This window comes from Ovis aries, chromosome 3 (genome assembly GCF_016772045.2).
Source record: "Ovis aries strain OAR_USU_Benz2616 breed Rambouillet chromosome 3, ARS-UI_Ramb_v3.0, whole genome shotgun sequence".
In the NCBI taxonomy this organism is placed as follows: Eukaryota; Metazoa; Chordata; class Mammalia; order Artiodactyla; family Bovidae; genus Ovis; species Ovis aries.
The window spans coordinates 198,879,304-198,902,278 of NC_056056.1; the positions used below are offsets into that span (position 1 = coordinate 198,879,304).

At 38.4% G+C, this 22,975-nt stretch overlaps 1 protein-coding gene across 3 annotated transcripts in view; it reads left to right on the plus strand.

Annotated features, from left to right (window-relative positions):
• The window catches only part of LMO3 (LIM domain only 3), a 64,876-nt gene that overhangs the window by 2,615 nt on the left and 39,286 nt on the right, over positions 1–22,975 (plus strand). The window contains exons 1-3 of one of the 3 annotated variants that reach the window (XM_027967835.2): positions 738–777; positions 1,521–1,587; positions 6,971–7,184. In XM_027967835.2, the coding sequence (XP_027823636.1) occupies positions 6,979–7,184 (206 nt within the window). In that variant the 5' untranslated portion in view covers positions 738–777; positions 1,521–1,587; positions 6,971–6,978. Of the gene's footprint in view, positions 1–737; positions 778–1,520; positions 1,588–2,679; positions 2,843–6,970; positions 7,185–22,975 lie in introns of those variants that run through there. The other 2 variants (XM_004006812.5, XM_042247479.2) reach the window with 2 other exon arrangements.

A 22,975-nucleotide genomic window follows, 5' to 3' on the forward strand; every position in this document is an offset into this window, starting at 1 on the left:
ACCTTTGACAGGGCTTTTTAAAATCTGGTGGGGATGCTATGATAGCTGCCAAAAAAAAAAAAAAGGATGACTTTGAAGTTGGAAAACTTAGAAAAATATATAAGATATTTTAAAGCTGGCATGCAAAGTAAAGTTAAGAGAAGAGGAGGCTAGGGAAGAAGGGGACCTTTTTCAAGGAGAAAAAGAAATCTTTCCAGGCCTCTAAAACCAGTCTATGAAGACCAGGCAGTGATGCTGAAGACACTTTTTTGACCAAGTTAGTCTAAAATCAAGTTTCTAGGTGCTCTCGGGTGTTTTTCATTCTACCGTGTGAGTTTTAAATTGTGAGGAATTCAAGTAATTGCAGGAAGTGTTCCGTGAGGGTGGAAAGGGGTTCAGTATCAGTTAGGGCGGAACAAGTTCACAGTTTGGTTCTTGGGCCACAGGAGGAGAGGGGAGCGTGGCATCTCTGGACCCGGCTTGTGTGGCAGACCTGCCCTGCGGAGCAGCGACTTTGGAGCGACTTTCATGAACAGAAGTCAGAGAACCAGGCGACTGCAGCCACCCCCAGACGTTTCTCCAAGGGGAGGGTTGCTCGCTCTCCCAGTGTATTCTGCTAGCAGTTTGATTCCCTGGCTTTTATTTTAATTTCCATAATTGGCAGCTTCAGAACTGGCTTTGGAAGACAGTTTGCTTTCAACGTGGCCACCTATTCCAAAAATGCCCCGGTTATTTTAGGATCCCTACCCTTTGCCTCCGGAGCTCTGTCGCAGGACTTCTTTTGGACGGGACCAGGAGGTAGGGTCTGTCCTCCTCCCCACAACCCCTCCAAGTCGACTCCAGCCGAGGTCACATTCTGTGCGCCCCGGGAAAGGGTGTTGGAGGGGGGGTGGGTCGTCCTCAGCGTTGGCGAGCAGCATATGCGTGGGGTGATGCTGACTGCAACTCGCAGGCTTGTAAATTTTCACCCTGGGAAATTAGCAACAAAGCCCGATCTGTCTTGTGGCTGCTTTGCACTTTCCGAGGGCGGCTGTTACTTGACTGAGCTGCAGAACAGGCAACCGAGAGCGAGCGAGGGAGCCAGCGAGAGAGGGAGGGAGAGAAGGAAAGGGAGAGGAGAGGGGAGGGGTGGGGGCGAGAGGTAAATAGTCTTAAATCGGAAGGGAGCTGCTTCTCTGTGGTCTTGACAAGCGCTGCCTGGGCTCCGCCGGCTCAGTAATAACTGAGTGACCTTTTCTTGGGCTGTATTAGGTCTGGCTGGGAAGGGATTGCATTTTGCAGCTGAGAGCCGGGGCTGCTTCAGCTCGGCTCCTCGCGTGCTGCCGGGGTAAGTTGTGTTGAGCCAGGACAGAAAGAGAGAGACAGCTTCGGACTGCAGTTGCCTAAAAGGAGGACACCTGTGGCTCAGATGCGGTCAACACCATTGCTCGGCGGATCCTGGAGGACCTCATTATTTTAAACTTAAAAAAAAAAAAAAAATTCCTCCCTCCCCCTCCTTTTTTTTTTTTTTCAAACAATGCTTCTTTTTGACCTTTCCCAAGGAGAAGAGCTACAAAGCAGCCACTGTGCTTTCTGAACGGCCTCCCCCTGTATCGCTTAATTGAGAAGGTAAGTGCAGCAACTGGATGCACACGCGGCAGCTTATTTGTGGTTGTGTGTGTGTGTCTGCGGGTGCGCGCGTGCGTGTGCGGATGTGGTTTTTTTTTTTTTTTTCTTCCCCAGCCTCTCCTAATGAGGCATAAACTGGAGCTGCAGCCCGGCTCCGCACTGCAACTTTCACTCGGGCTGCAGCTCTGCTGAGACGGTTTTGTTTAAATCATGTGAGGCTTCATTATTTTTATGATGAGACATGAAATAGATGCGGGCGGAAGATGGGGCTGGAAGGCGGGGAGAGCCGAGCGGCTGCGGCGCGGAACGTCTCAACTACGACTCGAGTGGATAATAGTCAAAGTTCCCGAGCAACTGCGGCATTTACACCCCCAACCCCAGCCCCCCGACACCCGGGGAGACAGAGGCTGGGAGAGTTTGAGAGGACATGCTTGCCCTGGCCCGGCCCGTAGGAAGGGAATGCAGTCTTAGGTGGGTTCCGGATACCCCCCACCCTTTGACCTTAGTTTCTGAAATTCATCACCTCCCTCCCCCATGAACTGAAATGACCATCTTTGGGTTCCTGAGGCCACTTCTGCCTCCAGTCCACTGTACCATTGTAACAAAAATACTGTTCCTACCAGATGGAAAAGTGAATGTCTGGGGGGAGGGGGGAGTGGTGTAGGGGGAGGTTGGGAAGAAGTGTCGAGAAGAGAGGGGATCCTTGGAGCGAGGTGCCCCTGTCCTAATCGATGGAAATTCAAACTGCTGCGGCACATTTTATTTTACGGGGGCTACCCAGATTGCTGTTATGAAATACAAGTCAGATTTATGATCTTTTTCATATTGAACATGATATGCTATGCTAACGCTGCATGTGACAGTTTAATCAAATCCATTTGTTACCACGAAGCTAAAAGGGGCCGCTGGGATTTGGGATTACGGGCAGAGTTAGGGAAGCTTGTGGCTTTGTCATTCGCCATCATTTTGTACGCCGCCACCGGCGAGGGGCTCCGGGTGTGCGCCGCATCTCGTCTGGCCGCCCTCATCCCTTCCCCCACCCCCACACGCCCGCCGCCCGCTCCGACCCGCTCCCAAAGTGGGCTTCACAATAGTCGGTCCTCGGCGGGTGTAGGCTGCGCACCGGGTCCGCACTTGAGCTAAATCCGAGGGAAACCCCCTACCACTTCTACCTCTGGGCTGGGTGCTCCATGCGAAGCTGCGGCAACTCAGGCACGCCTCAGTCAACTCATGCAGAAAAAGGAGAAAAGTTTTGGTAAGGTTACAATCTATCATAGATGCACTTTGCCGGCGCTCGGCACTCTCTGCTGCTCCAAAGCCTTCTTGCCCTTCCGCGGCTTTTGTGTCTCTTGGAAAAGATCTGAAATATTATTGTTTGTAACTGCTTTGAAAGACGGCTGCTTAAACCAATTAATCTTGCTAGGTGCAACAAATAACTGCTACATTCTTTGCAAAGCATCCTTGTGTGGCGGCAGAGACACTACCACAAAAGGCTGGAACATAAACTCCTCAAGGGATTCTTTGTTAGAGTGTATGTATGTTTCTTATTTTTTTTTTTTTTATTTTGCATGTGAGCTGCATCAAAATTGAACCCAGTCTTGCAAATCTCTTGTTGGCCTTTGCCAAGCACTAGCACTTTGCTGCCATGGTAACTGTAATTAAACTGATAAGAGTGGAAAAATGTCAGTATCTCTGAGCCTTGCAGCTGCATTGGAGAAAAAGGGAATCAAATTGGTTCCCAGCTCCATTGCTCAAAAAGGGGAGGGGGTGGTGGTGGAAGGATGGGGAGGGGAGGGTTGGGAGTTGAAGGGGCAGAACAGAGTTAAGCAGCTCCAGCTCCTGAGATCTGGGGACATCTATTTGCATTGTTGTCCCTTAGGGGGTTACAGCCTGTAGGGACGCTCTGGGCCAGTGAACAGAGAGAAACAAGCTTTTAGGCCCAATCCAGTTCTCTAATCGGGGCCGGGGCTGGGGAGAGGATGAAGATGGGCAGGAGGAGAGAAAATCTTTTGTTTGGTACCTCTTGGCAATCGAATGGCCGGTGTTGGCCAAATTCTTTTAATCTGTGTCACTGCTCCCAGCTGCAGAACCTGCATTCCCATTTTCGAATCTTCCTGAGGCACCTCAATGCTGCCAACCCCCTTTAATGGATTCCCCCTTCCCGCTCCTTTTCCCAAATTGATCTCTGTGCATCTTCCGACGGGGACAAAATGTTTTCCACTCACTGCGGTGTAGTCAGTCCAAAAATATAGAAGACTGGGTCTAAGTGCTGCAGATCTTTTATTATGATTTTTTTTTAACCCCAGCGTGTTGTGGAGTTGTGGTTACTTTGTTGTGTTAACTACTGAAGCTGAGACTGCGCGGATGAATGGCACAGAACAAGGGGACATAATGGAGTTAATCAAGCGTTAGGCTGCCTCACAATGCAATCCAGGCAATTAAAAGCTCACCAGAGTTTAAATGAAATGGTTCTACTTATTTCTGCACACCACACTGCACAGGCTATTATTTATGTCTTTTTTAAAAATTATGATTTCCCTTAAACTGTCAAATAACTCAGAATGGCAAGGTCTCAGAGGCAATAAGAATTTCTCTCAGAACAATTTACATGCCAATCTAAAACTAGTTACGGGTCCTGATGTGCTATAAGCAACTTGCAAAATGTTTCTCAGCTCTGAACACATAACTCTTAGCCAGACGCGTTCTGCCGGATGCTGAAGGGAGGCTGCCGGCTGGTTCATGCCTGTTTGGTACAGGGTAACGTGGTGACTGCAAAATAGTCGTTTTTTTCAACAACTGTTAACTTGCAGAGTATCGAAAATGATTTCCTTTTCAAGAGTAACGTGACGTTGTTTTTGACACGAAGGTACCAGGATGGAGTGTAAAAATCTCAAACTCCTTCTATGCCCAAGGCCAAACAGAATTCTGTAAGAGTTTCAAATATTAATTGGCCTCTGAGTGCTAAATTAAAATGTCAACCCAACAAAAACATTTTGTGAGGACAAGCAGGGTGGTGTTGCTTGTGCCAAATGTTGGTATCTCCTGTCTTGTTCGCAAAGCGTCGTGAATAAAGATAGTTGACCTTCCACACTTGGTGATGAGAACACAGCTCAGAGAAACAGAGCTTAGCTACAACTAAGAAGGATTTGGATCAAAACATTTTCAGCTTGATGATATGAAAAAAAACAATAGCCTTATAAATTGGGTAATTAGACTAGCTGCTTTAAACATACCTCTCGGTGTTCTCAATCATGAAATCCAGGCTGTCATTTAGTATATCACAGTTTTTCCTTCCCCCAGGAAGACGGTTAAGAGGCACTTAGGTATGTTCTGTACTGTAATTAATGGGATTCATTCCTTGTGGAACCTTGCGAGAAGACGGTTAACTAGTTGTGATCAAAGAAACTTCATTTGTTAGAAGTTCTAGAGAGTGAGATTTAGCAGCACTATCAAGGGTTATGATTAATCTACACTAGACCCCGAGCTCCTTCAAAGAAAGGAGTAGAAAGCTGGCTATAGGAATACCACCTGCTCCTCTGTACAAATCCAGCTACTAATCTGCAGATCCAAGGACCACGGCTGTGCATCTCATGCAGAAAAAGCAGCTACTCTGATGCTTAGCTGCTGGTCCCTGCTCCGTCACTCAACCAGAGAAGCTATTTTCTAATGGAAATTCAACATCATAATGCTATTATGTGAAATGCATGTATCATTTATAGTTAGAAAAGTTATTCTGCTGTGAGGGTATGGTGTCTTGTTGTCTCTTAGTGTGATTAAAAAAGAAAAAGATAGTGAAGATAATAAAGGTAAAGTCTTTATCATCAGGCATCAGAGGTAACCGAGAAAGGTTTAGCTGTTTGGGAGCAGGGAACACACCGATAATGCTCTAGATTAAGGCTTGGTATTTCTTTCTTGATATTGTTTCAATTGCAGACACATTTAGTGTTTTGTGTCCTTCTGTGTCCAAGTTTAAAACTTTCTGACTAACAGAGGAGGCATGATATAGCATTGGTATCTCTGGATTGTAAGAAGGCCATCAAGTTTGGGCTGAAGTGTCATTCCGCTTTGAACCAGTCGCTGAACCTCTCACACTATCATAATTTGTAAAATAAAAGAAATTGGAATCAGTAGTTTAGAGTACTTAAAATGCGTTGATATGTATGCAACTGTGAATAATTTGTTCAGCTTTTTGAAAAACTGAGTGTTTGACATTTAAGAAAGAAGAAACTAGAAGGCAAATATCCTTTCACTGGAAAAAAAATTTGATCAAGTTGTATTAACCAGAGAATTCAATTCATCTCCTTATTTATGATATGGAAATATGTCTCTAAAATGTATAAATGTCCCTGTGTCTAGTTTAGCATGTGTGTAGTGTGTAATATATGTATATAATATATATTTGCCTGTGGATGTTTGTGTAACTTTATATATATTGAAACTTTGTCTTCTGTTGTTTTTTCTTTGCTTTGTAAAATAAGTGCATGTTTATGATAATAAATTACTTAATCCTATAGTTTAATTTTATATAAAAGTATATAGCCTATAGTTAGATGATCTGCCACTAAGAGATGCATGGATCAATGCTTGTGAGTGTCAATGCATTTTGAAAATTTTTAACATAATGAATGCTTGGAAATATCAAGGACATAGAGGGAAGTATTTGGATGTAAATAAGTATTATAGGATTGGTGAACTTTTTGGGTGACTGCACTTAGGCTTAAGTATAAACATCTCTACTGCTAAGTGAGGTTAGTGTATCCCATAAAAATGAACTTTCCTTCCACCAACTCATTCTTGACTCCTACAGTGTGTACACAGATTAGTCTGTTAAATAACTTTTTTCTAGATTGTTAACCATTGACTCCTATTTTCTCCTGAAAGGAACTTCCCTATGTAGAAAACTATACCAATAGAAAATTATTTACTATTAGTTCATGTAAATGATATCATCTTACCAGGTATAAGATGAGTTAATTGTTTTTGCTACTTTATAGGTGTAACTTCATGAATGATTTAACAAAGACACTTAACAAAGTTTGAACCTCTTTCTTTTCAAAATTTATTTCAATTTCTGTATATTCATATGTTAGCCACTCAGTCATATGTTAGTCATTCAGCCAGGCTCCACTGACCATGAGATTCTCCAGGCAAGAGTACTGGCATGGGTAGCCATTCTGTTCTCCAGGGGATCTTCCCAACCCAGGGATCGAACCCAGGTCTCCTACATTATAGGCAGGTATTTTGCCATCTGAGCCACGAGGGAAGCCGAAAGTCTAACACTCCTTGAAAACGGCAATCAGAAATGTTTAACTTAATGGAGGTCTTCGGACACCTCTTCATTTTTGAAGTCTCAGCTCTCTTTTTTGTTCTTGTCTTCCTTCAGGTATACAAATGCTCTCAGTCCAGCCAGACACCAAGCCGAAAGGTTGTGCTGGCTGCAACCGAAAGATCAAGGACCGGTATCTGCTAAAGGCATTGGACAAATACTGGCATGAGGACTGCCTGAAGTGTGCCTGCTGTGACTGCCGTTTGGGAGAAGTGGGTTCTACCCTGTACACAAAAGCTAACCTTATCCTTTGTCGCAGAGACTATCTGAGGTAGGAATTCGCCTTGCACACCAGTGATCACTGGATTCCTTTTAAAATATTTCTGTAAGTGTACTTGTGCGTTTTGTGTCTTTCCTGCCAGCTTCTATTCCTGAAAGATGTCCACCTGGCAGCCTTCAGCGCACTATGTCTGTGGCACAAACGAGGGCTTGAGTCATGGTCAGGAAAACACAGTATCTCAAAGTCTTTCTGTTTGCCTTGCCTGATGCTCCTACCTGGGGATAAGTGAACCAACCTCCAGTTCATGTCAAGGTGTTCGGTATGAATCAGCATACAAGTTTTCTTAGCAGGAAAGTGACAGGGTCAGGCTGAGCATAGCACAAAGTGATTCCGTGATCTTTCTGTTTCAGATTTGTCAGAGAAAGTTGATTTGAAACTCTTATCTGGTATTTATTAGAAGGATCTTTAGTAGAATGTTGAAAACTTCCTCCAAGTGTGAATATACCTCCCCCTGCTCGCAAACCCCAGGGCGTTCCAAGTGATCTTCGCAAAGATAGCATTTGAATGTTCGTCTGCCTCAAGACTTGCAGTAGCTTTATGGAAAACAACAAAGTAAAGACCTCCGTCATTATAGGGAAATGATAGCCACTCTCCAACCTATAAACATCTGAATAGTTTCAGGACAACGCAGCTGTTCTTGCTTCTGAAGCTATGAAGCAGGTTAATCTTCTAGCATTTAGTACTCTACACATGGACTTAAATGTTTAAGAAAAATTATTTTGCTTTTCAGGGGACTTTGTGACTTCATTCAGCTGCAAATTACTTATATTAATAAAGCAGGATCTATCAAATTAGAGAAATGATATATGGCATCATTTGGGTTTTCATATTTGATACAATTAATCACTTTTTCTAGTCTGACATTAAGTGATTTATTTTGAATTTTTTTCTCTTATGACACAAAATTTATCAATCAGCAGAAACTCCTTGGTCATTTCGGGAGGTGTTTTCTAGGGAATTTGGTGCTGCTTCATATATAATTCAGTTATTTTCAGTCCAATTCAGTTTCTATATAGAAGAACATATTGTTTGATGAATGGTCGTTACAAGAGTGTGAGCCTGGTACTGTTTATCAGATTCTACTCTCTCCCCTCTTAGGACTGCTTCATCTGACAGCCTCCTGACTAATTATGACCACTTGCTGCCACTTCTCTGTGTCCCAAGGGCACAAAATACATGTAAGGTCCCAGCCATGGAAATAGGAAGTGGCTTTAGGGAAGGAGTTCTCTAACTACTGCAACTAATCATTAGAATTAAGCTATTCCATGAATTCTTGTAGACTCTGCAGTCTTGGAACTTTCCTCTTGCAAATAAAAAATTCTCTTCTGCTCTTTGTGAATTAGAGCCTGATTTCTGCACAGAGTGTATTTGCTTTTAGCGACTTGACATTGCTTCCTAGTTTTGCTTTATCTTGCTTTCCAATAGCCACAAGCTTTTGGATTCTGTCTTTGACTTTTGTTTACCACTGCAGAATCTCCAGTGGATTCGTGTAAAAACACTTTCGAAAACAAGGAGTTTATATAGTCTAGGCAAGATTAAAGTGTTCTAATAGGCAATAAAGACAAAAATTGAGTCAAATTTAGAGTCTTTTGAAATCTCTGGCTATTTTCAACTCAAAAATACAAATTTGCCAATGAAATACCTGTGTCCTGAGTGAAACTCTTTTGCGGTTGTCAACAAAGTCGAGAGCAGAGAAAGTAATCTTGTATTGTCTTCGTCTTCCTTATGGTAGTAAAAATAAGTTGTTCAACTGATATTTGATAGTCTCAAGTAAGTGTGTTGTTGAAGGGAATTTATCAAAATAGTGTTTAATCTCAGAAATCTTTATCTCTAAAAGAGTCTATTTGCTGCTTTGTGTGATACAACTTTTAGTTGATTTCTGATAAGCTCAAACTTTTAATCTTTACTTTTTTTTCTTTAATCTTAACTCTTTCAAATTTAAACCCTGGTCCAGATTGCCAATATATTCATTTCTCAGAGTGCAATTTCCTCTCAAATTGGTCATTACCGCATTAATGGCCAGTTGTTATGTTAACAGCCTAAGGGTTGTTAACATTTCAAACTAAGTTGTTAACAACAAGCTTATCCCTTATTTAAACCGAAGGTTTTGTTGTATATAACATGGCTTCTTTGGCAAGAAGTAGTTCGTCAACACTTAAAAACTGCTGAAGTGAAATGGGTAAATGGCATGGGTGTAAAACACCGTGTTACGTGTTACAGATTATGCCGCAGATGTGGTATTAGTTTTATGTGGAAAGTGCATAGCACAATGAAATTCTGTCTGTTTAAAAGCATACGTCTCTGATTGGCAAATTAAAATAATCTGATTCTGTATGTCAAATAGATGAAGACGTTCAAGCAGATTTTATGTACAAATTAATGTCTTCGAATCTGTATAAACAAGCATTCAAAATGCTTATGCCTGCTGTGTGAGAGACATGATTTTAAGTTAGACAAAAATTAACTAAGGGAAAAAGGGAAGTGCACCTCAAATTGTTACTATCTATTTATTAATTACATAAAATCTGCAATATGATCAGTGAACAAGTAATATTCTATGGCTGTTTTCCCAAGCTTTGAAAATAACTCTTCTCATTTCCTTCTGTGTTCAGCACATTGCTTTCTTGTATTTTGCACAACCACTGCTTAACCATTTAAATCCTATTAAAAAGTAGTTTAGATTGATTTTTGGATATTATGTGATATCTTTGAGGTACAAACGAGCCATACATACTTTACAGGTTTGTATTTCTCGGTCTAACTTTCCAGGCATCTAAGTAAGAATGTGGGAAAGGATAAAGAAAAAAGTAGCTTACCTGCACCAGTAAATTATAGATTATAGATATTATCTTGGGCCAGATAATTTTTCACATCTACAGAAGAGTGAAATACTTTTCGCCAAGTTTATTTAACTTCCTAGTTAACTCCTCCTTCCAAAAGAGAACACAAAAAGCACTTTTATTGCTGAACAGTGAATCTTGAAGTCCTTACGTTTTATTAATATTTTGCCTTATTCTGAGTAGAGGTGGTGATGACAGGTTTTTACAAGTTCTTTATATGATAAATATAAGAATTTAAATCATAAGATATTTTCTTTAGGGTGTTGGAAACTGTTATTGCAGTAATTTTTTCTTCTTTGAGGCACATTTAGCTGTATTTAAGAAAAAGAAAACATTTTTACAGTTTATTACTAAGTTTCAAATCTTGACAGTTCCCTTACCATAACCGGGCTGATATAGTATTTTTTATTTTTTCTGTAGAATGTAAGATAAACGTGTCTGATGAGAGGGAATTTGTCAGTTTGTAAAGGATTTGTCGCCATCCTCAGAAACTAATTAGAAATAGGAGCAGAAACATTGACATTTTAAAAATTCCTCTATTAACGCTTTCTGACTTAAACTATGAAGTCAATCTGCCCACTGATATTTATATGCCAAGACCTAACAATGTATCTGGTAAAAATATATCCAGTACAGTTAGTTTTTTTTTTTAAGTTGTTTATGATAAAGTAGACATGGAAGCGTTTTTGTGCCTTGAACTAAAGAATGCATAAAGTAAATTAGCAATTACTATGTAAAACTAGCCAAGGTTTAGTAATGATGTTTACAGGACTATAGTTACTACTAAACTATCTTTCATTCTGATTTGTTTGGTAAGTATGAATAAAGTAGTTAATATATCATCAGTTTTAGAATTAAGATTTTATATCAAATTTCATGAAGTCACAACCACAAGATAAACCATAGTACTTTACTTCTCAACTTGGAGGCAGTGTAGAATATTAGCACTTACACTTAAGCTTTCGGGCCATTTTTGCCAGTTTTTAAATTTAAGCCTGAGTTTTCTTGCTTGTGGTGTATTTTAAGCATCAAGGTGATGAAGACTGTATCTTGAGTCTCTGTGAATGATATTTTACCAGAGAATGTACTCAAAGCTATAGGGAAAGCTACATATAGCTTTTTCTACACAAGAAACAGAAAACATCTTGTATAAAAGATAATGTAGTTTGCTATTTTTATACATGAAGATGATTTGTTTAAAATGAAAGTACTGGGAGAAAGTGATGCTTCATGCTCCACCACAGCTACCAGTTAACAAAAAGGATTTGAAACTGTGATGCTGATTGCCTATTTTAGTGCTTCAATGTACTAATATGATTTTTACAATAGAAAATTAAAATTAAATGCTACATAGAACATTAGCCTAGCTATAACTTTATTTCACACTGATCAAAAGTGGAGCTTCTAAATAAATTTTTATGAGATTAAATTTATGTTAGTAGATAATTATGGCCTTAAAAGTAAATATGAATATATTATTAATATTATTTTATCTGACAGTTCACTGCACAGATTCTTTTTTAATGCTAACTGACATTCATTCCGTTTTTCCTGCTTTGTCCTCTTTTTAGATATTAGGCAGTTGGAGAGCAGTACATTATTATTATTTGAAATATAACTTTTTATTGTTTTAAATTCCAAAAAAACTAATCTTATATTAGTTCCTCCCAAATAATTTTTTTATTTGAGCTTTCTTAATATTTTATTATAGTCATAACTTTATCATATTTAAATGTCTAAGCTAATCTTTGTATTTTGAGATATTTTGCTAAGTGTTAATAACTTAGATTCTAGACTCTAGGGTCTTTTAAAAATACTGCTACATTTCCTGCAAATTATCTTGCTTTATTTACAGCTTTATAAAATATTATAATTTTAAGTTTATTTTTCTGTTTATTATAGAAAAGCATTATTGCATTCTATTTCAAACATTTTATAGTATATATCTATCATTCATGGATCAGCACAAATCAAGAGGGATAATTTTGTGCAATACTTTGGGAGAACACCCCTTGCTTTAGAGAAAAATTGGTAGACCCACACTAGAATTCCTGAGCAACAATCTCTCTGCAATAATCTCTGTTAAAAATATCCCATCTCATAGAGAATTTCTTATTTATAAATTTATCTGTCCTTAATTCTGTAATATACTCATTTTCAGGGGATGAGTACTTAATTATTCTAGTTTTGTGCCTTTTGCTTTGTTTTATAGACTTGAGATATTGTCACTGAAAATAACCTCCACTAAGAATATTAAAAATAAAACACTTCACACTGTTTCTATGTCTTTACTGTTTTTTATCTTTTCATAAAGCATGGAATACTTCAATCAGGATAGTTTTTAAACATAAAATGGATAAGTTAGACATACCTGACTTAGCAGAAAAATATTCTGTTTCTACAAGTATATTTAGGATTAAATACACATGGAAGAACTACATTTGAGAATTGCTAAAATTGCTTATTTTGCGCTTTATAAATACATAGAACTCTGGGAAAGAATCTCTTATTTTTGGTTGCTCTTAAAGTGTATCAAAGTAAGGCAGCACTTCATTTATAAGCTCACCATTAACTTCCATTAAGTGACTAATAGTAAATGTTAATGCTATTTTGACTGCATAAACATAATTTATTAAGGAATCAGTTTAAAATATGCTGAAAGTAATAATTTTGTAAATGGTTTTGATGAATATATGCATTGTAGAAATGCATTATGTAGTTCAGTTTTCTGTCTCACATAAAAATTATGTAGCTTTAAAGAAGAATTGCACCAACCTAAAAGACCACTGTATTTTTTTTTTTCATTATAATGTGAGTCATTGAAATCTTATTTTACCATTTGGTTTGAAAACATTTACCAGTTCCTATGAGAATGTCTTTTATCATTCAAAATTATACGTTGTAACCTCATCCTATCTTCCAAAAAGAAATTAACGTTTCTCACTTTTATCCATAAATGTTAAAATATGTAGATTGTAAATGTAGGACAAGATCTTGAAAACAAGGAAAGTAAAAATTAAAATAGCAATACTCTCTCAATCAACCCGATAGCTTTTAAAACAGAATTCACGTTAGCCACATTTCTTTAAAAAGGCATTTTTCTCCTTTTTAATTTTTTAATCAGCTTATACAAGCAATTATTCCTCCTGATTCACAGCATTTCCCTTTGGCGGCACCTGAAGAGATGCAGGGTGCGCATGCACGCTGCACATACAGATGTTAGAATCTATACAGCCTTGGAATGTGCACCGACTTTGGTCATAATTGACTTTTACCAGATCACCATACTTTGGCAGGCTTTGAAACTTGTAAAATTCAGATACTTGATGCCAGCTAATTCCTTAGTATTGTAAACCATAGCTCTGACTTATTCCTACAGAGTGTTCACCATTCTAAGAGGAAAGACAAGTTTTATAATACTGCAGAAGGCCTAACTTTATTCCCTTGTGATTTTTATCACCCAATTCTGTTTGTCTCAGCTCCAGTGGAGTTTGATACTGTCTGCTTCATTTCCGTCTCTACCATCGTAACATACTTGTTTTGATGATTAACCGTATGTTCCCCTTCTCAAGGGTATTTATAAGAAATTTATTTTGAAGTAGAAGTTCCATTGTGAAGCAAGAAATGTGACATTTAGTTTTGTTTCTTACTTTAAAGCGATTTCTTTTGCTTATTGAGGTTTTTTCCCCCTTATTATCCATGTAAATGGATAACTCTTCCCTCAAGAACTTCGGACCTAAGCATACCCTTTTATTATATTCATCAAGCATGTTTGCTGTATTACAGACATAGTTATGATGAATCCCACATCAGTCACTTGGGCATTCACCTGCACCATTTTTGCTTTCTGCTCGATACCATCAAGACTTCTTGATAGATATTTTTCTTCTCAACGAATTTTTTTAGTTATATAAAGATCCCATTTCTTTTGCTGAATTCTTTTACTCCATAGTTTTGGGTTTTTATGATGCAGAAATCTCTAGCTGTGGACTTTATTAGTTGAAAACAAAAATCACACTTGAGATAGTCATGTTGGAATAGTTAGATCTCTGATTTGAAGTTGGAAAATTAACATTAAGCTGCATGTATTAAGTTAGACTCTAACCAGCATGTTTTGTTATGATTCAATGTAATATTAAAAACTCTCGAACTGGGCTACTGGGAAAATAAAAGACTCTTAGGATTTCAAAGATTATTTGCATAGGAGTACACCAAAGCCATATTTAAGTAAAATTGTTATTACTAATGCAGTAAAGCATTGCCTAAAGTAAACCCATCCTATTAATAAAAACAAAATCAGTTTTAGTAAACATAAATATCCAATATGACATGGATTAGTAATGGGGCAGGGATCATAAAATGTACTAATGATAACATGTAATAATTATCTAAATACCTCCAAGAAAAAATAAATTCCCATCTCACGCTGTGAGATCCCAACAGGCAACTTCAAGAGCAAAAAGAAGTTTTAGACATCACTAGTTTATTCTGCGGAGAAGGCAGTGGCACCCCACTCCAGTACTCTTGTCTGGAAAATCCCATGGATGGAGGAGCCTGGTAGGCTGCAGTCCATGGGGTCGCTAAGAGTTGGACACGACTGAGCGATTTCACTTTCACTTTTCACTTTCATGCATTGGAGAAGGAAATGGCAACCCACTCCAGTGTTCTTGCCTGGAGAATCCCAAGGACAAGGGAGCCAGGTGGGCTGCCATCTATGGGGTCGCACAGTCAGACACGACTGACGCGACTTAGCAGCAGTTTATTCTGATTTCAGAAAACTTTTAAAACAATGCCATGTTTTTATTCTAGCAATTCTATTAATAGCAGAGGTACATGTCATTATTGAAAATATTTTATTCTCTTCTTTGTTTTAAAAGATTTTGAAATCGCTTAAATAGTACCCTTTGATAGATTGCTCACATTTCACCAAAAAAGTTAAGAGTCAAGACTGTTCACAAAATACCTTATGGCATTGAGCATGATGCTTACTTTGTTTTTATCAACCATCCCATAAAAACACATTCTGACCAACAGCTGCATATTAGACACAGGTGACTTAGACTGTAAAGAGACTGCCTGCAGTGCAGCAAACCCAGGTTCTATCTCTGGGTCGGGAAGATCCCCTGGAGAAAGGAATGGCAACCCACTCCAGTATTCCTACCTGGAGAATTCCATGGACAGAGGAGCGTGGCAGGCTACAGTCCATAGGGGCACAAAGAGTTGGACATGACTGAGCAATTAGCACTTTCACTTCACTTTCTAAGATGAGTGTTCCTTTGCTTGAGTGGAAGGGATGGGAGTAGAGAGGTGAATAAAAAAATGAGCATAACTTCTAACACTAAAAATGAGTAGTAGTTTCAATTGGCAGGTTTATTTAGTTTTACGGGTGAGAAGTTCAACTGTACTATACTATGAACATAATTTTAAAGCCTATAAGTATTACATATGACTATCCATTGAGGGATGTCTGTGTTTTGGGAGATAAAAAGAAATAATGTTACTGAATTGCCTAAAAATTTAGCAACTAGTATTTTCTGTGACCATTTATTAGGGAAAAAAAAATGAAAAAGGTTCTAAGCTATAAGAACCCCTTCTTTTGACAACATGTCCTTACTGAGTGAATAGGATTGGGGTTTGTAATTATGATTACATGTTTGTATTTATGATTACATGTTTTGCTGTATCTAACAGTGTGAAAATGAAGCCATTTAGTTGCTTAACAAATATTTGAGTGCCAATATTTCATTTCTATAAATAATGAATATATAACTATATTTCTAATTGATTTTGTATAATACATAAATACAAAACTATTAATATTTTACTATGTAAAGAATAAGATAGTCTGGGAAATTTGGGAAGCACTTAATGGCAAATTATTTTTCAATATTTTTTTTTAACAGCTGATGTACTCACCATTGTTAAATAACTAAGGAAAAAATAGGAGGAGTTTTAGTGTCGTTCTATCACATGGAACCAGTACAGAGAATGAGAAGAGGTATAATTAGGAATGAGTAGAAAAAAAATTCAGGGGGGATGTTATAAATAATAAGTAAAAATTGTGCTCTGTGAAAATCCATTGGTAAGCCAGTAGTCCTTTTATAAAAACTGAGATTCAAGCTTCATAGTTAAGTTTCAGATGCAGAGAAAGATAGAGTTAAGCCTTGTAACTTTCATGCTGTTTGTATCATGCGGCTCTCACTGCAGATACTGGTAAGTTATCAACAGATGGCAAAACACTTAGCATCATAGGTCCCCATTTTCCCACTGAACAACTATTATCCTGTACACTCTAGGTGGGGCTTCCCAGGTGGCACTAGTGGTAAAGAATCTGCCTGCCAATGCAGGAGATGAAGGTTCAGTCCTGGGTCAGGAAGATCCCCTGGAGGAGGAAATAGCAACCCATTCCAGTATTCTTGCTGAGAAAATTCTGTGGACCGAGGAGCCTGGCAGGCTACAGTCCATGGGGTCACATAGAGTCAGACACGACGGAGCGCATACTCTAGGTACTGTACAAAGCTGTCAGACACAAGGCAGAGTAAACCACAGAAATAACTCCTTGCTGTGCAGAGATTATATTCTAGTTGGGAAAGCAGATAATCAACAAAATAAGTATTGAGTACATTAGGAAGATAATAAATGCACAGGAAAAATGGAGTAGTGTAAGAGTTTGAGCAAGCTGCAGGAGTTGGTGATGGATAGGGAAGCCTGGTGTGCTGCAGTCCATGGGGTCGCAAAGAGTCAGACGCGACTCAGCGACTGAACTGAACTGAAGAGGTTTGCAGAATTTGTATTTATGAATGATGATGACTGTGTGAATGTGGTGGGGAGGAGATAAGGATTTGAAAAATTAAACAGGGTAGACAGGCACAGTTTGTTGAGAGGGTGACTTGAATAAAGACCTAAAGGAAGTGAAGGAGCTAGCCATGGGAATGTGTAGGTAGGACATTCTGGGCATGGGGCCGGTCAGCATGAAGAAGTTGCAGTGGAAGACTTTCTAATGCGTTTGAAGAAAATCAAGGATGCTCGTGTGGTTGGAGTGAGAGAGAGAGAGGAAGAAGCAAGGATTAGAGGCAGCCACTGTGGTTTTGTGGAACCCTGGTATCACTGTTTCAACCATGAATGCCCCCTATACTTTTCTAAATGACAGGTGATAAAGTGGTACCAACTGAGAACCACTGTGATGCTAACTCAGGCTGTTATAGACTGAATTCCCATTTGGGATTACAGAACTCATCTGCTAAATTGAATGAGATTATTTTAATGTATAATTTACTAGTATTTTTTTACATCTTTTTATTTCGCTTCAGTAATGACCCTGTGTGATTATATAATAGTTGTGAAGTATGTGTCTCAAAATAGACCCCAGGATTAGGTCATTTGACTGTTGCTAATTCACAGGGATGGTATAGTTGTATGTCTGAGCTGAAACTGATACATCTACACATGTCTACTATATGGTTATTGGAGTATTTATTATATAATACAATAGGAATGTTCATATTGATGAGCTAAAGCTGCCAACACAACATGGGTGAAGGTAACATCTTGGCCAAAGATGTCATTAAACTCTTCCCTGATCACAATATAATAGATATTTTTGAATACTTACGTAATAAAAATTGGAAAGATACGGATTTTTCATAGGCCGACAGTTTCTACTCTTGAAGGGGAAATGTCAGTAATTCTATCTCTGAAAACTTATCTTTTTCCATTATTTTTAAAGTCAAGCTGAGTTTTGTTTAATGAAATTAATTTCTGGTACAAAACATTTAAAATAACATATTTGCTCTCATTATGGTCAATATTTCCAAATCCAGCATTTAGAGGAAATACATCAAAGACGTGTTATTACTTAAAACAATTGAATCACCTTCCTGATGAGATGAGATAAATTGTTACAGAAGTGTTCTGTTTATACTCATGCTTCTGGCCCCTCACCTAACCCCAGCTCACTAATTTTAATTTCACATTAACAAGAGCCAGGCATTTATCTTCCAAACTAAAAGATTAATATGCATTCTTATTTGTGAGAGTGGGATCTGGATGTGCCAGCTGTCTGTACTTTTAAAATTAAAAGTTAAATTTCAGCAGTAAATACAATCAAAGTTCTTGAGCCTGTATTTAAATTTATAAAATGGGCTAGGATGCATTATGGGTGTTGGCTAAGGAGCTGCCCATTGATCTGACAGAGAGTCACAGCATGAACAAGTGAGCTTCCAAAGCGGTGATTGTCTACACTTCATGCACAAAGAAATCTCGAACACACTTTCCAGAAAGCTATGAAGTGGTGGCCAGATGACTTTGCAAGCTTTAATTCCTACTGTCATCCTGCACATCCTAAGTGTTTTGTTTTGTTTTTTACCTGTTACGATCTCTAGTAGCTCTTCTATTCTATTTGGTAGGTGGGGTATGTGTTGTAACAGCCATCTTGTCCTCCTTTAAGCCAAAGACCTATATTCCTAATCACTTTGTGATTCTCACCTTCCAAAATGAATCAATTTGAGCTTTATTTTTTTAAAAAAGATTTTTGGCCATACCATGTAGCATGCAGGATCTTAGTTCCCCAACCAGGGATGGATATTTTTGAATACTTATGTAAAAAGATATGGATTTTTCATTGACTGCCAAGTTCTACTCTTGAAGGAGAAATGTCAGTTATTCTATCTCTGAAAAGTGATCTTTTCCCATTATTTTTAAAGTCAAGCTGAGTCTTGTTTAATGAAATGAATTTCTGGTACAAAACATTTAAAATAACACATTTGCTCTAATTTTCATCCCTTGCAGTGGAAGTGCCAAGCTTTAACCCCTGGACCACCAGGGAAGACGCCCAGTTTGAGCTTGATTTTAAGGAAAAGTTACTTGGTCTTGACTGATAGTCTGCTAAGTGTGGAAATAATCTCGTCACTGATAGTTATTAAATTAACTATCATCTTTAGCACAGAGATCACATGCTTATTCCACTAAAGGTGTTCAATGCTTTGTCTTCTCAATTAACTGTGGATTGCTGCAGTGACCTGAGAAAAAAGTAATGTATTTTGAGGAGATTAAAATTTTTAAAAAAAAATTTTTTTATTTAGGAGTAAGCAGAGCCTTTCATTCTTACTAAAACTCAGTTTTTCACTGTGCTTCTAAAGTCACAGATTGGGGGAAAAAATAATAAAATGAAGTCACAAGCTCATTCTGCATTTCATTTGAACACATATAGTGTATTTTAAATTTTTCGCTGGGTATTTCTCATTAATCTACCACATTGTGTTACCCCACTCCAGCTATCATTAATGGCATGTTAGTCATATGTGACTGTTAGGATGCATTCATTCATCTGCTGTTTTTACCTTCTGTGATATTACTTTATACAAAGAAAAATGTGTATTAGTTCTTACTAATTCTCTAAGTTTCTCCCAAACCAGATGCTAGTTAGACCTAATCCCTAGGTTTCAGAGGCATCAAGGTGAGGAGTACAGATGTGATGTCTGCCCTTTTTCTGTGACTTCCTTGTATCTTCCTAGGCAAGTTAACTGAACCTCTCCAAGCCTCAGTTTACCTATCTGTACATAGGAGTAGCAAACCCATTCAGGCAGTGTCAGTGAAACACCATAAGGAAAGAATCAACACATAGGCCAACACTCTAGTGTAAGCTTCTGTTGTTACAGAGGAAGAATTGTGCTGAGTTATGGGTAGTTATGGCGCTACCAGGTAGAGCCAGTGGTAAAGAATCTGCCTACCATTTCAGGAGATGCAAGAGATGCAGTTTTGATCCCTAGGTTGGGAAGATCCCCTGGAGTAGGAAATGGCAACCTACTCCAGTATTCTTGCCTGGAAATTACATGGACAGAAGAGCCAGGGGGGCTACAGTCCATGCGGCCACAGAGAGAGTCTCACGTGACTGAACACACACACACATACACACACACACACACACACACACACACACGAAGATAAGACAGAAGAAAGAAAGAAGAAAAGGGACTAAGAAAAAAGATAAGAAAAAAGACTAACGAAACAGATTAAGATGAGATTTAAGGATGATTAATAATCAGGAATATGAAAGGCTAGTAACATAATAAGATCTTTTACTTTTCATCTACAAAGAAGATAGATGAAGAAAGCCTTAAATACCACATGCACCTGAAGCCATATAGGAAAAAAAAATAATTTAAGAGTGGAGATTATGGGAATCTGGAATGGGTTGTTAAATTAAGATTATAGTGTATTTTGCATAAAGTAAGATGAATTTGATTCTTGGATGGAAATTACTGAACATGTGATTTTCTTTGTAACTGAGGTGGTTGTTTTCTAAAATGTCTTATATGCCCATGCTCTCCACACTCAAGCTTGTGAAAGTTCTATGACCTTGTAAAGCATTATATTTAATATCCCATAGGGTAGAATTATATATAAACTGTTAGCTTGCTTTAAGTTTCGTTTGTAGTCTTGACTTTTATATCTTTTTCCCCAGATGACAAGGACAGTTGAATGCCAATATTTTAACTGGTATTCTTTTTCACAGTGTTCTCGAAAACATTTTGTTTATATACCTTTATCCTGGGGAAGTTTAAGTGGGCACCCTCAATTTAAATAGATATTGATAAATATTCCATTGTACATTTCTAAAATTAGGAAGACAATGTGTAAAGGCTAAGGAATCAAATAAACAGAAAAGCTATTCCTTAAGGATCCCTGCGGTTTACGTACCTCCAATTTGGAGAGCACTCTTATTTTTAATAGCTTTTTAAGCTTGATTGCAAGTTGTTTGGTAGTGATATGTGTGAATAAAAGGAAGGGAGTACCAGTACTTGGGAAAAGAGTTGTAAAAGGGAGATGTAGTTGTTTGAAAGAAAGGGACTAAGCATGGGCTGCTATGCCTGACGCTGTTCTTTTAATATTAAATCAAGGTTTGCTTTTATGAGAAATATCCCGTGTATGTGGACTCTTTCTAAAACTGTACTATAGCCACTGGCAACATTAATATAAGGCAGGGTTCCTCTCCCTTCCCGGCAACCCCCAATTCTGGACACAGTGAGAGTTTGGACAGATAAATGCTAAAAGAACCCTATGTACCAAAGGCAGTGTTTACTGCATGTAATACATATCATTGTTTGTCTCCTGTAGTGAAAAATACTTGTGTCGTGCTGGTAAAATGCACTCCTGACAGACCAGTGCTTGCTATTATAGGGTCCATTGCTTAAAAAAATGATACACTGACAGAAATACAATTTAAGAAAATTTAACACCAAGGGTAGTCAACCATGTAGACTACTATTAAGGGGCCAAAACTCAAGGCCAAGGGTTTATTTAAAAAAGAGGCACAGTTTATTTGCTAGTAGTAGGCAAAGTTAAAAGGAAAAAAAAAATCGAACTTGAATTCCTTGCTCTCTAGTCTGTAGAAAATTAATGAAAGCAACAGTTCAATAAGATTTTATTGCAGAAATGTTTAAGTGCAACATTTTAAGAAGGCTTTGGAATTTTTAAACAGTTACTTACCATTTAGAAAGCTGTAACACTGCAGTGCGTAGCAAATTGTTCTCATTGGATCCTAGGTACACCCCGTGATTTTCTTAAAATGTGCAGTCAGAGCTGGTTGGTCTGAAATCACTTTGTTCATTTCATTTTTGTGTGTGTAGATTATAAATATATTTGACACTGACAGGTTAGCAGCACCCACAATTACTACAATTCAAAAGGTAAGCTATTGTCCAAGTCTCCTTATGGGCATAGTTTGGTGGTTAAATGCATCGGATTTGTAACAGGGCCTTCTGAGAAGGAAAATAACCAAATATGAGATATGATGAGATACATTGGATTACAGAAGAATACAGAATATACTAATGAATAAACTGCTACGTAAGGATGACAAAACATGTATTTTTAAGCTGTCACATAGCTCTCATATTAGAGAAGGAAACTCCATGAATTTAGATCAGATGTAGTATCTAATTTTACCATTTTAAAAACTCATCTGCCATCCAGTGATATTTGATGCCAACTTTGTACTGGTTACATGTTCCTTTGGGAGAAAGGTTACAAAAGTAATGCAATATATAGTGTGAGTTTCAAAGTTTAACATGGGTAGCAGAGAAATGGAAAATATATCATTCACTGGTATGGAGAATCAAATAATACATATCTTATGTCTGCTACCCTGTTGAAAGTGAAAGTGTTAGATGCTCCATCGTGTACAACTCTTTAGGACCCCATGGACTCTAGCCTGACAGGCTCCTCTGCCCATGGGATTATCCAGGCAGAATACTGGAGTGGGTTGCCATGCCCTTCTCCAGGCCATCTTCCTGACCCAAGCATCGAACCTGGGTCTCCTGCATTGCAGGTGGTTTCTTTACCATCTGAGCCACTAGGGAAGCCCTATAAGACAGTGCAGCCCTGGTGGTGTAGTTTTATTGCCACCACCAGGATGGGGCCAGGGAGGCAGTTGATTGTGCCATGAAAGGATGTCCCAAGAAGCAATGCTGTGTCTTTGCAGATGTCCTCCAAAAGGCAGTTGCCTCCAATCTAATGATGTTATACCACAGATTCTTCTAAAAGGTAATGCCTCTTGTCCAGACACATTGTTTAGGGCCTCTTTCTTCAGCTGTATGTTGTAGCAGGCACAGAATTTCATTCAGAAGAAGGCTGGAATCCTCACTTCTCCATTTCTGCACATCTTTTAGTGATGTTTCTGAAATTCCCTATGTGGAAGGTATCACATCATAGTACCTCTGCAGTCAGTATTCTTAACCAGAGATTACAACTTCAAATGCTGCTTCTCAGTGCTTATTTTTTAGGAAGCTTTCTGAAGGAAATGGTGTCTATGGTGGATTGATTACCTGAAAAACTAGATACTAACCTATTTCTTCTGATAGCTTTAATATATTTTTTGGATCACTTCAGAGAGCTCTACACTTGACCTTGACCCCTGAAAACCTTCCACAGTCTTGTGCGTGA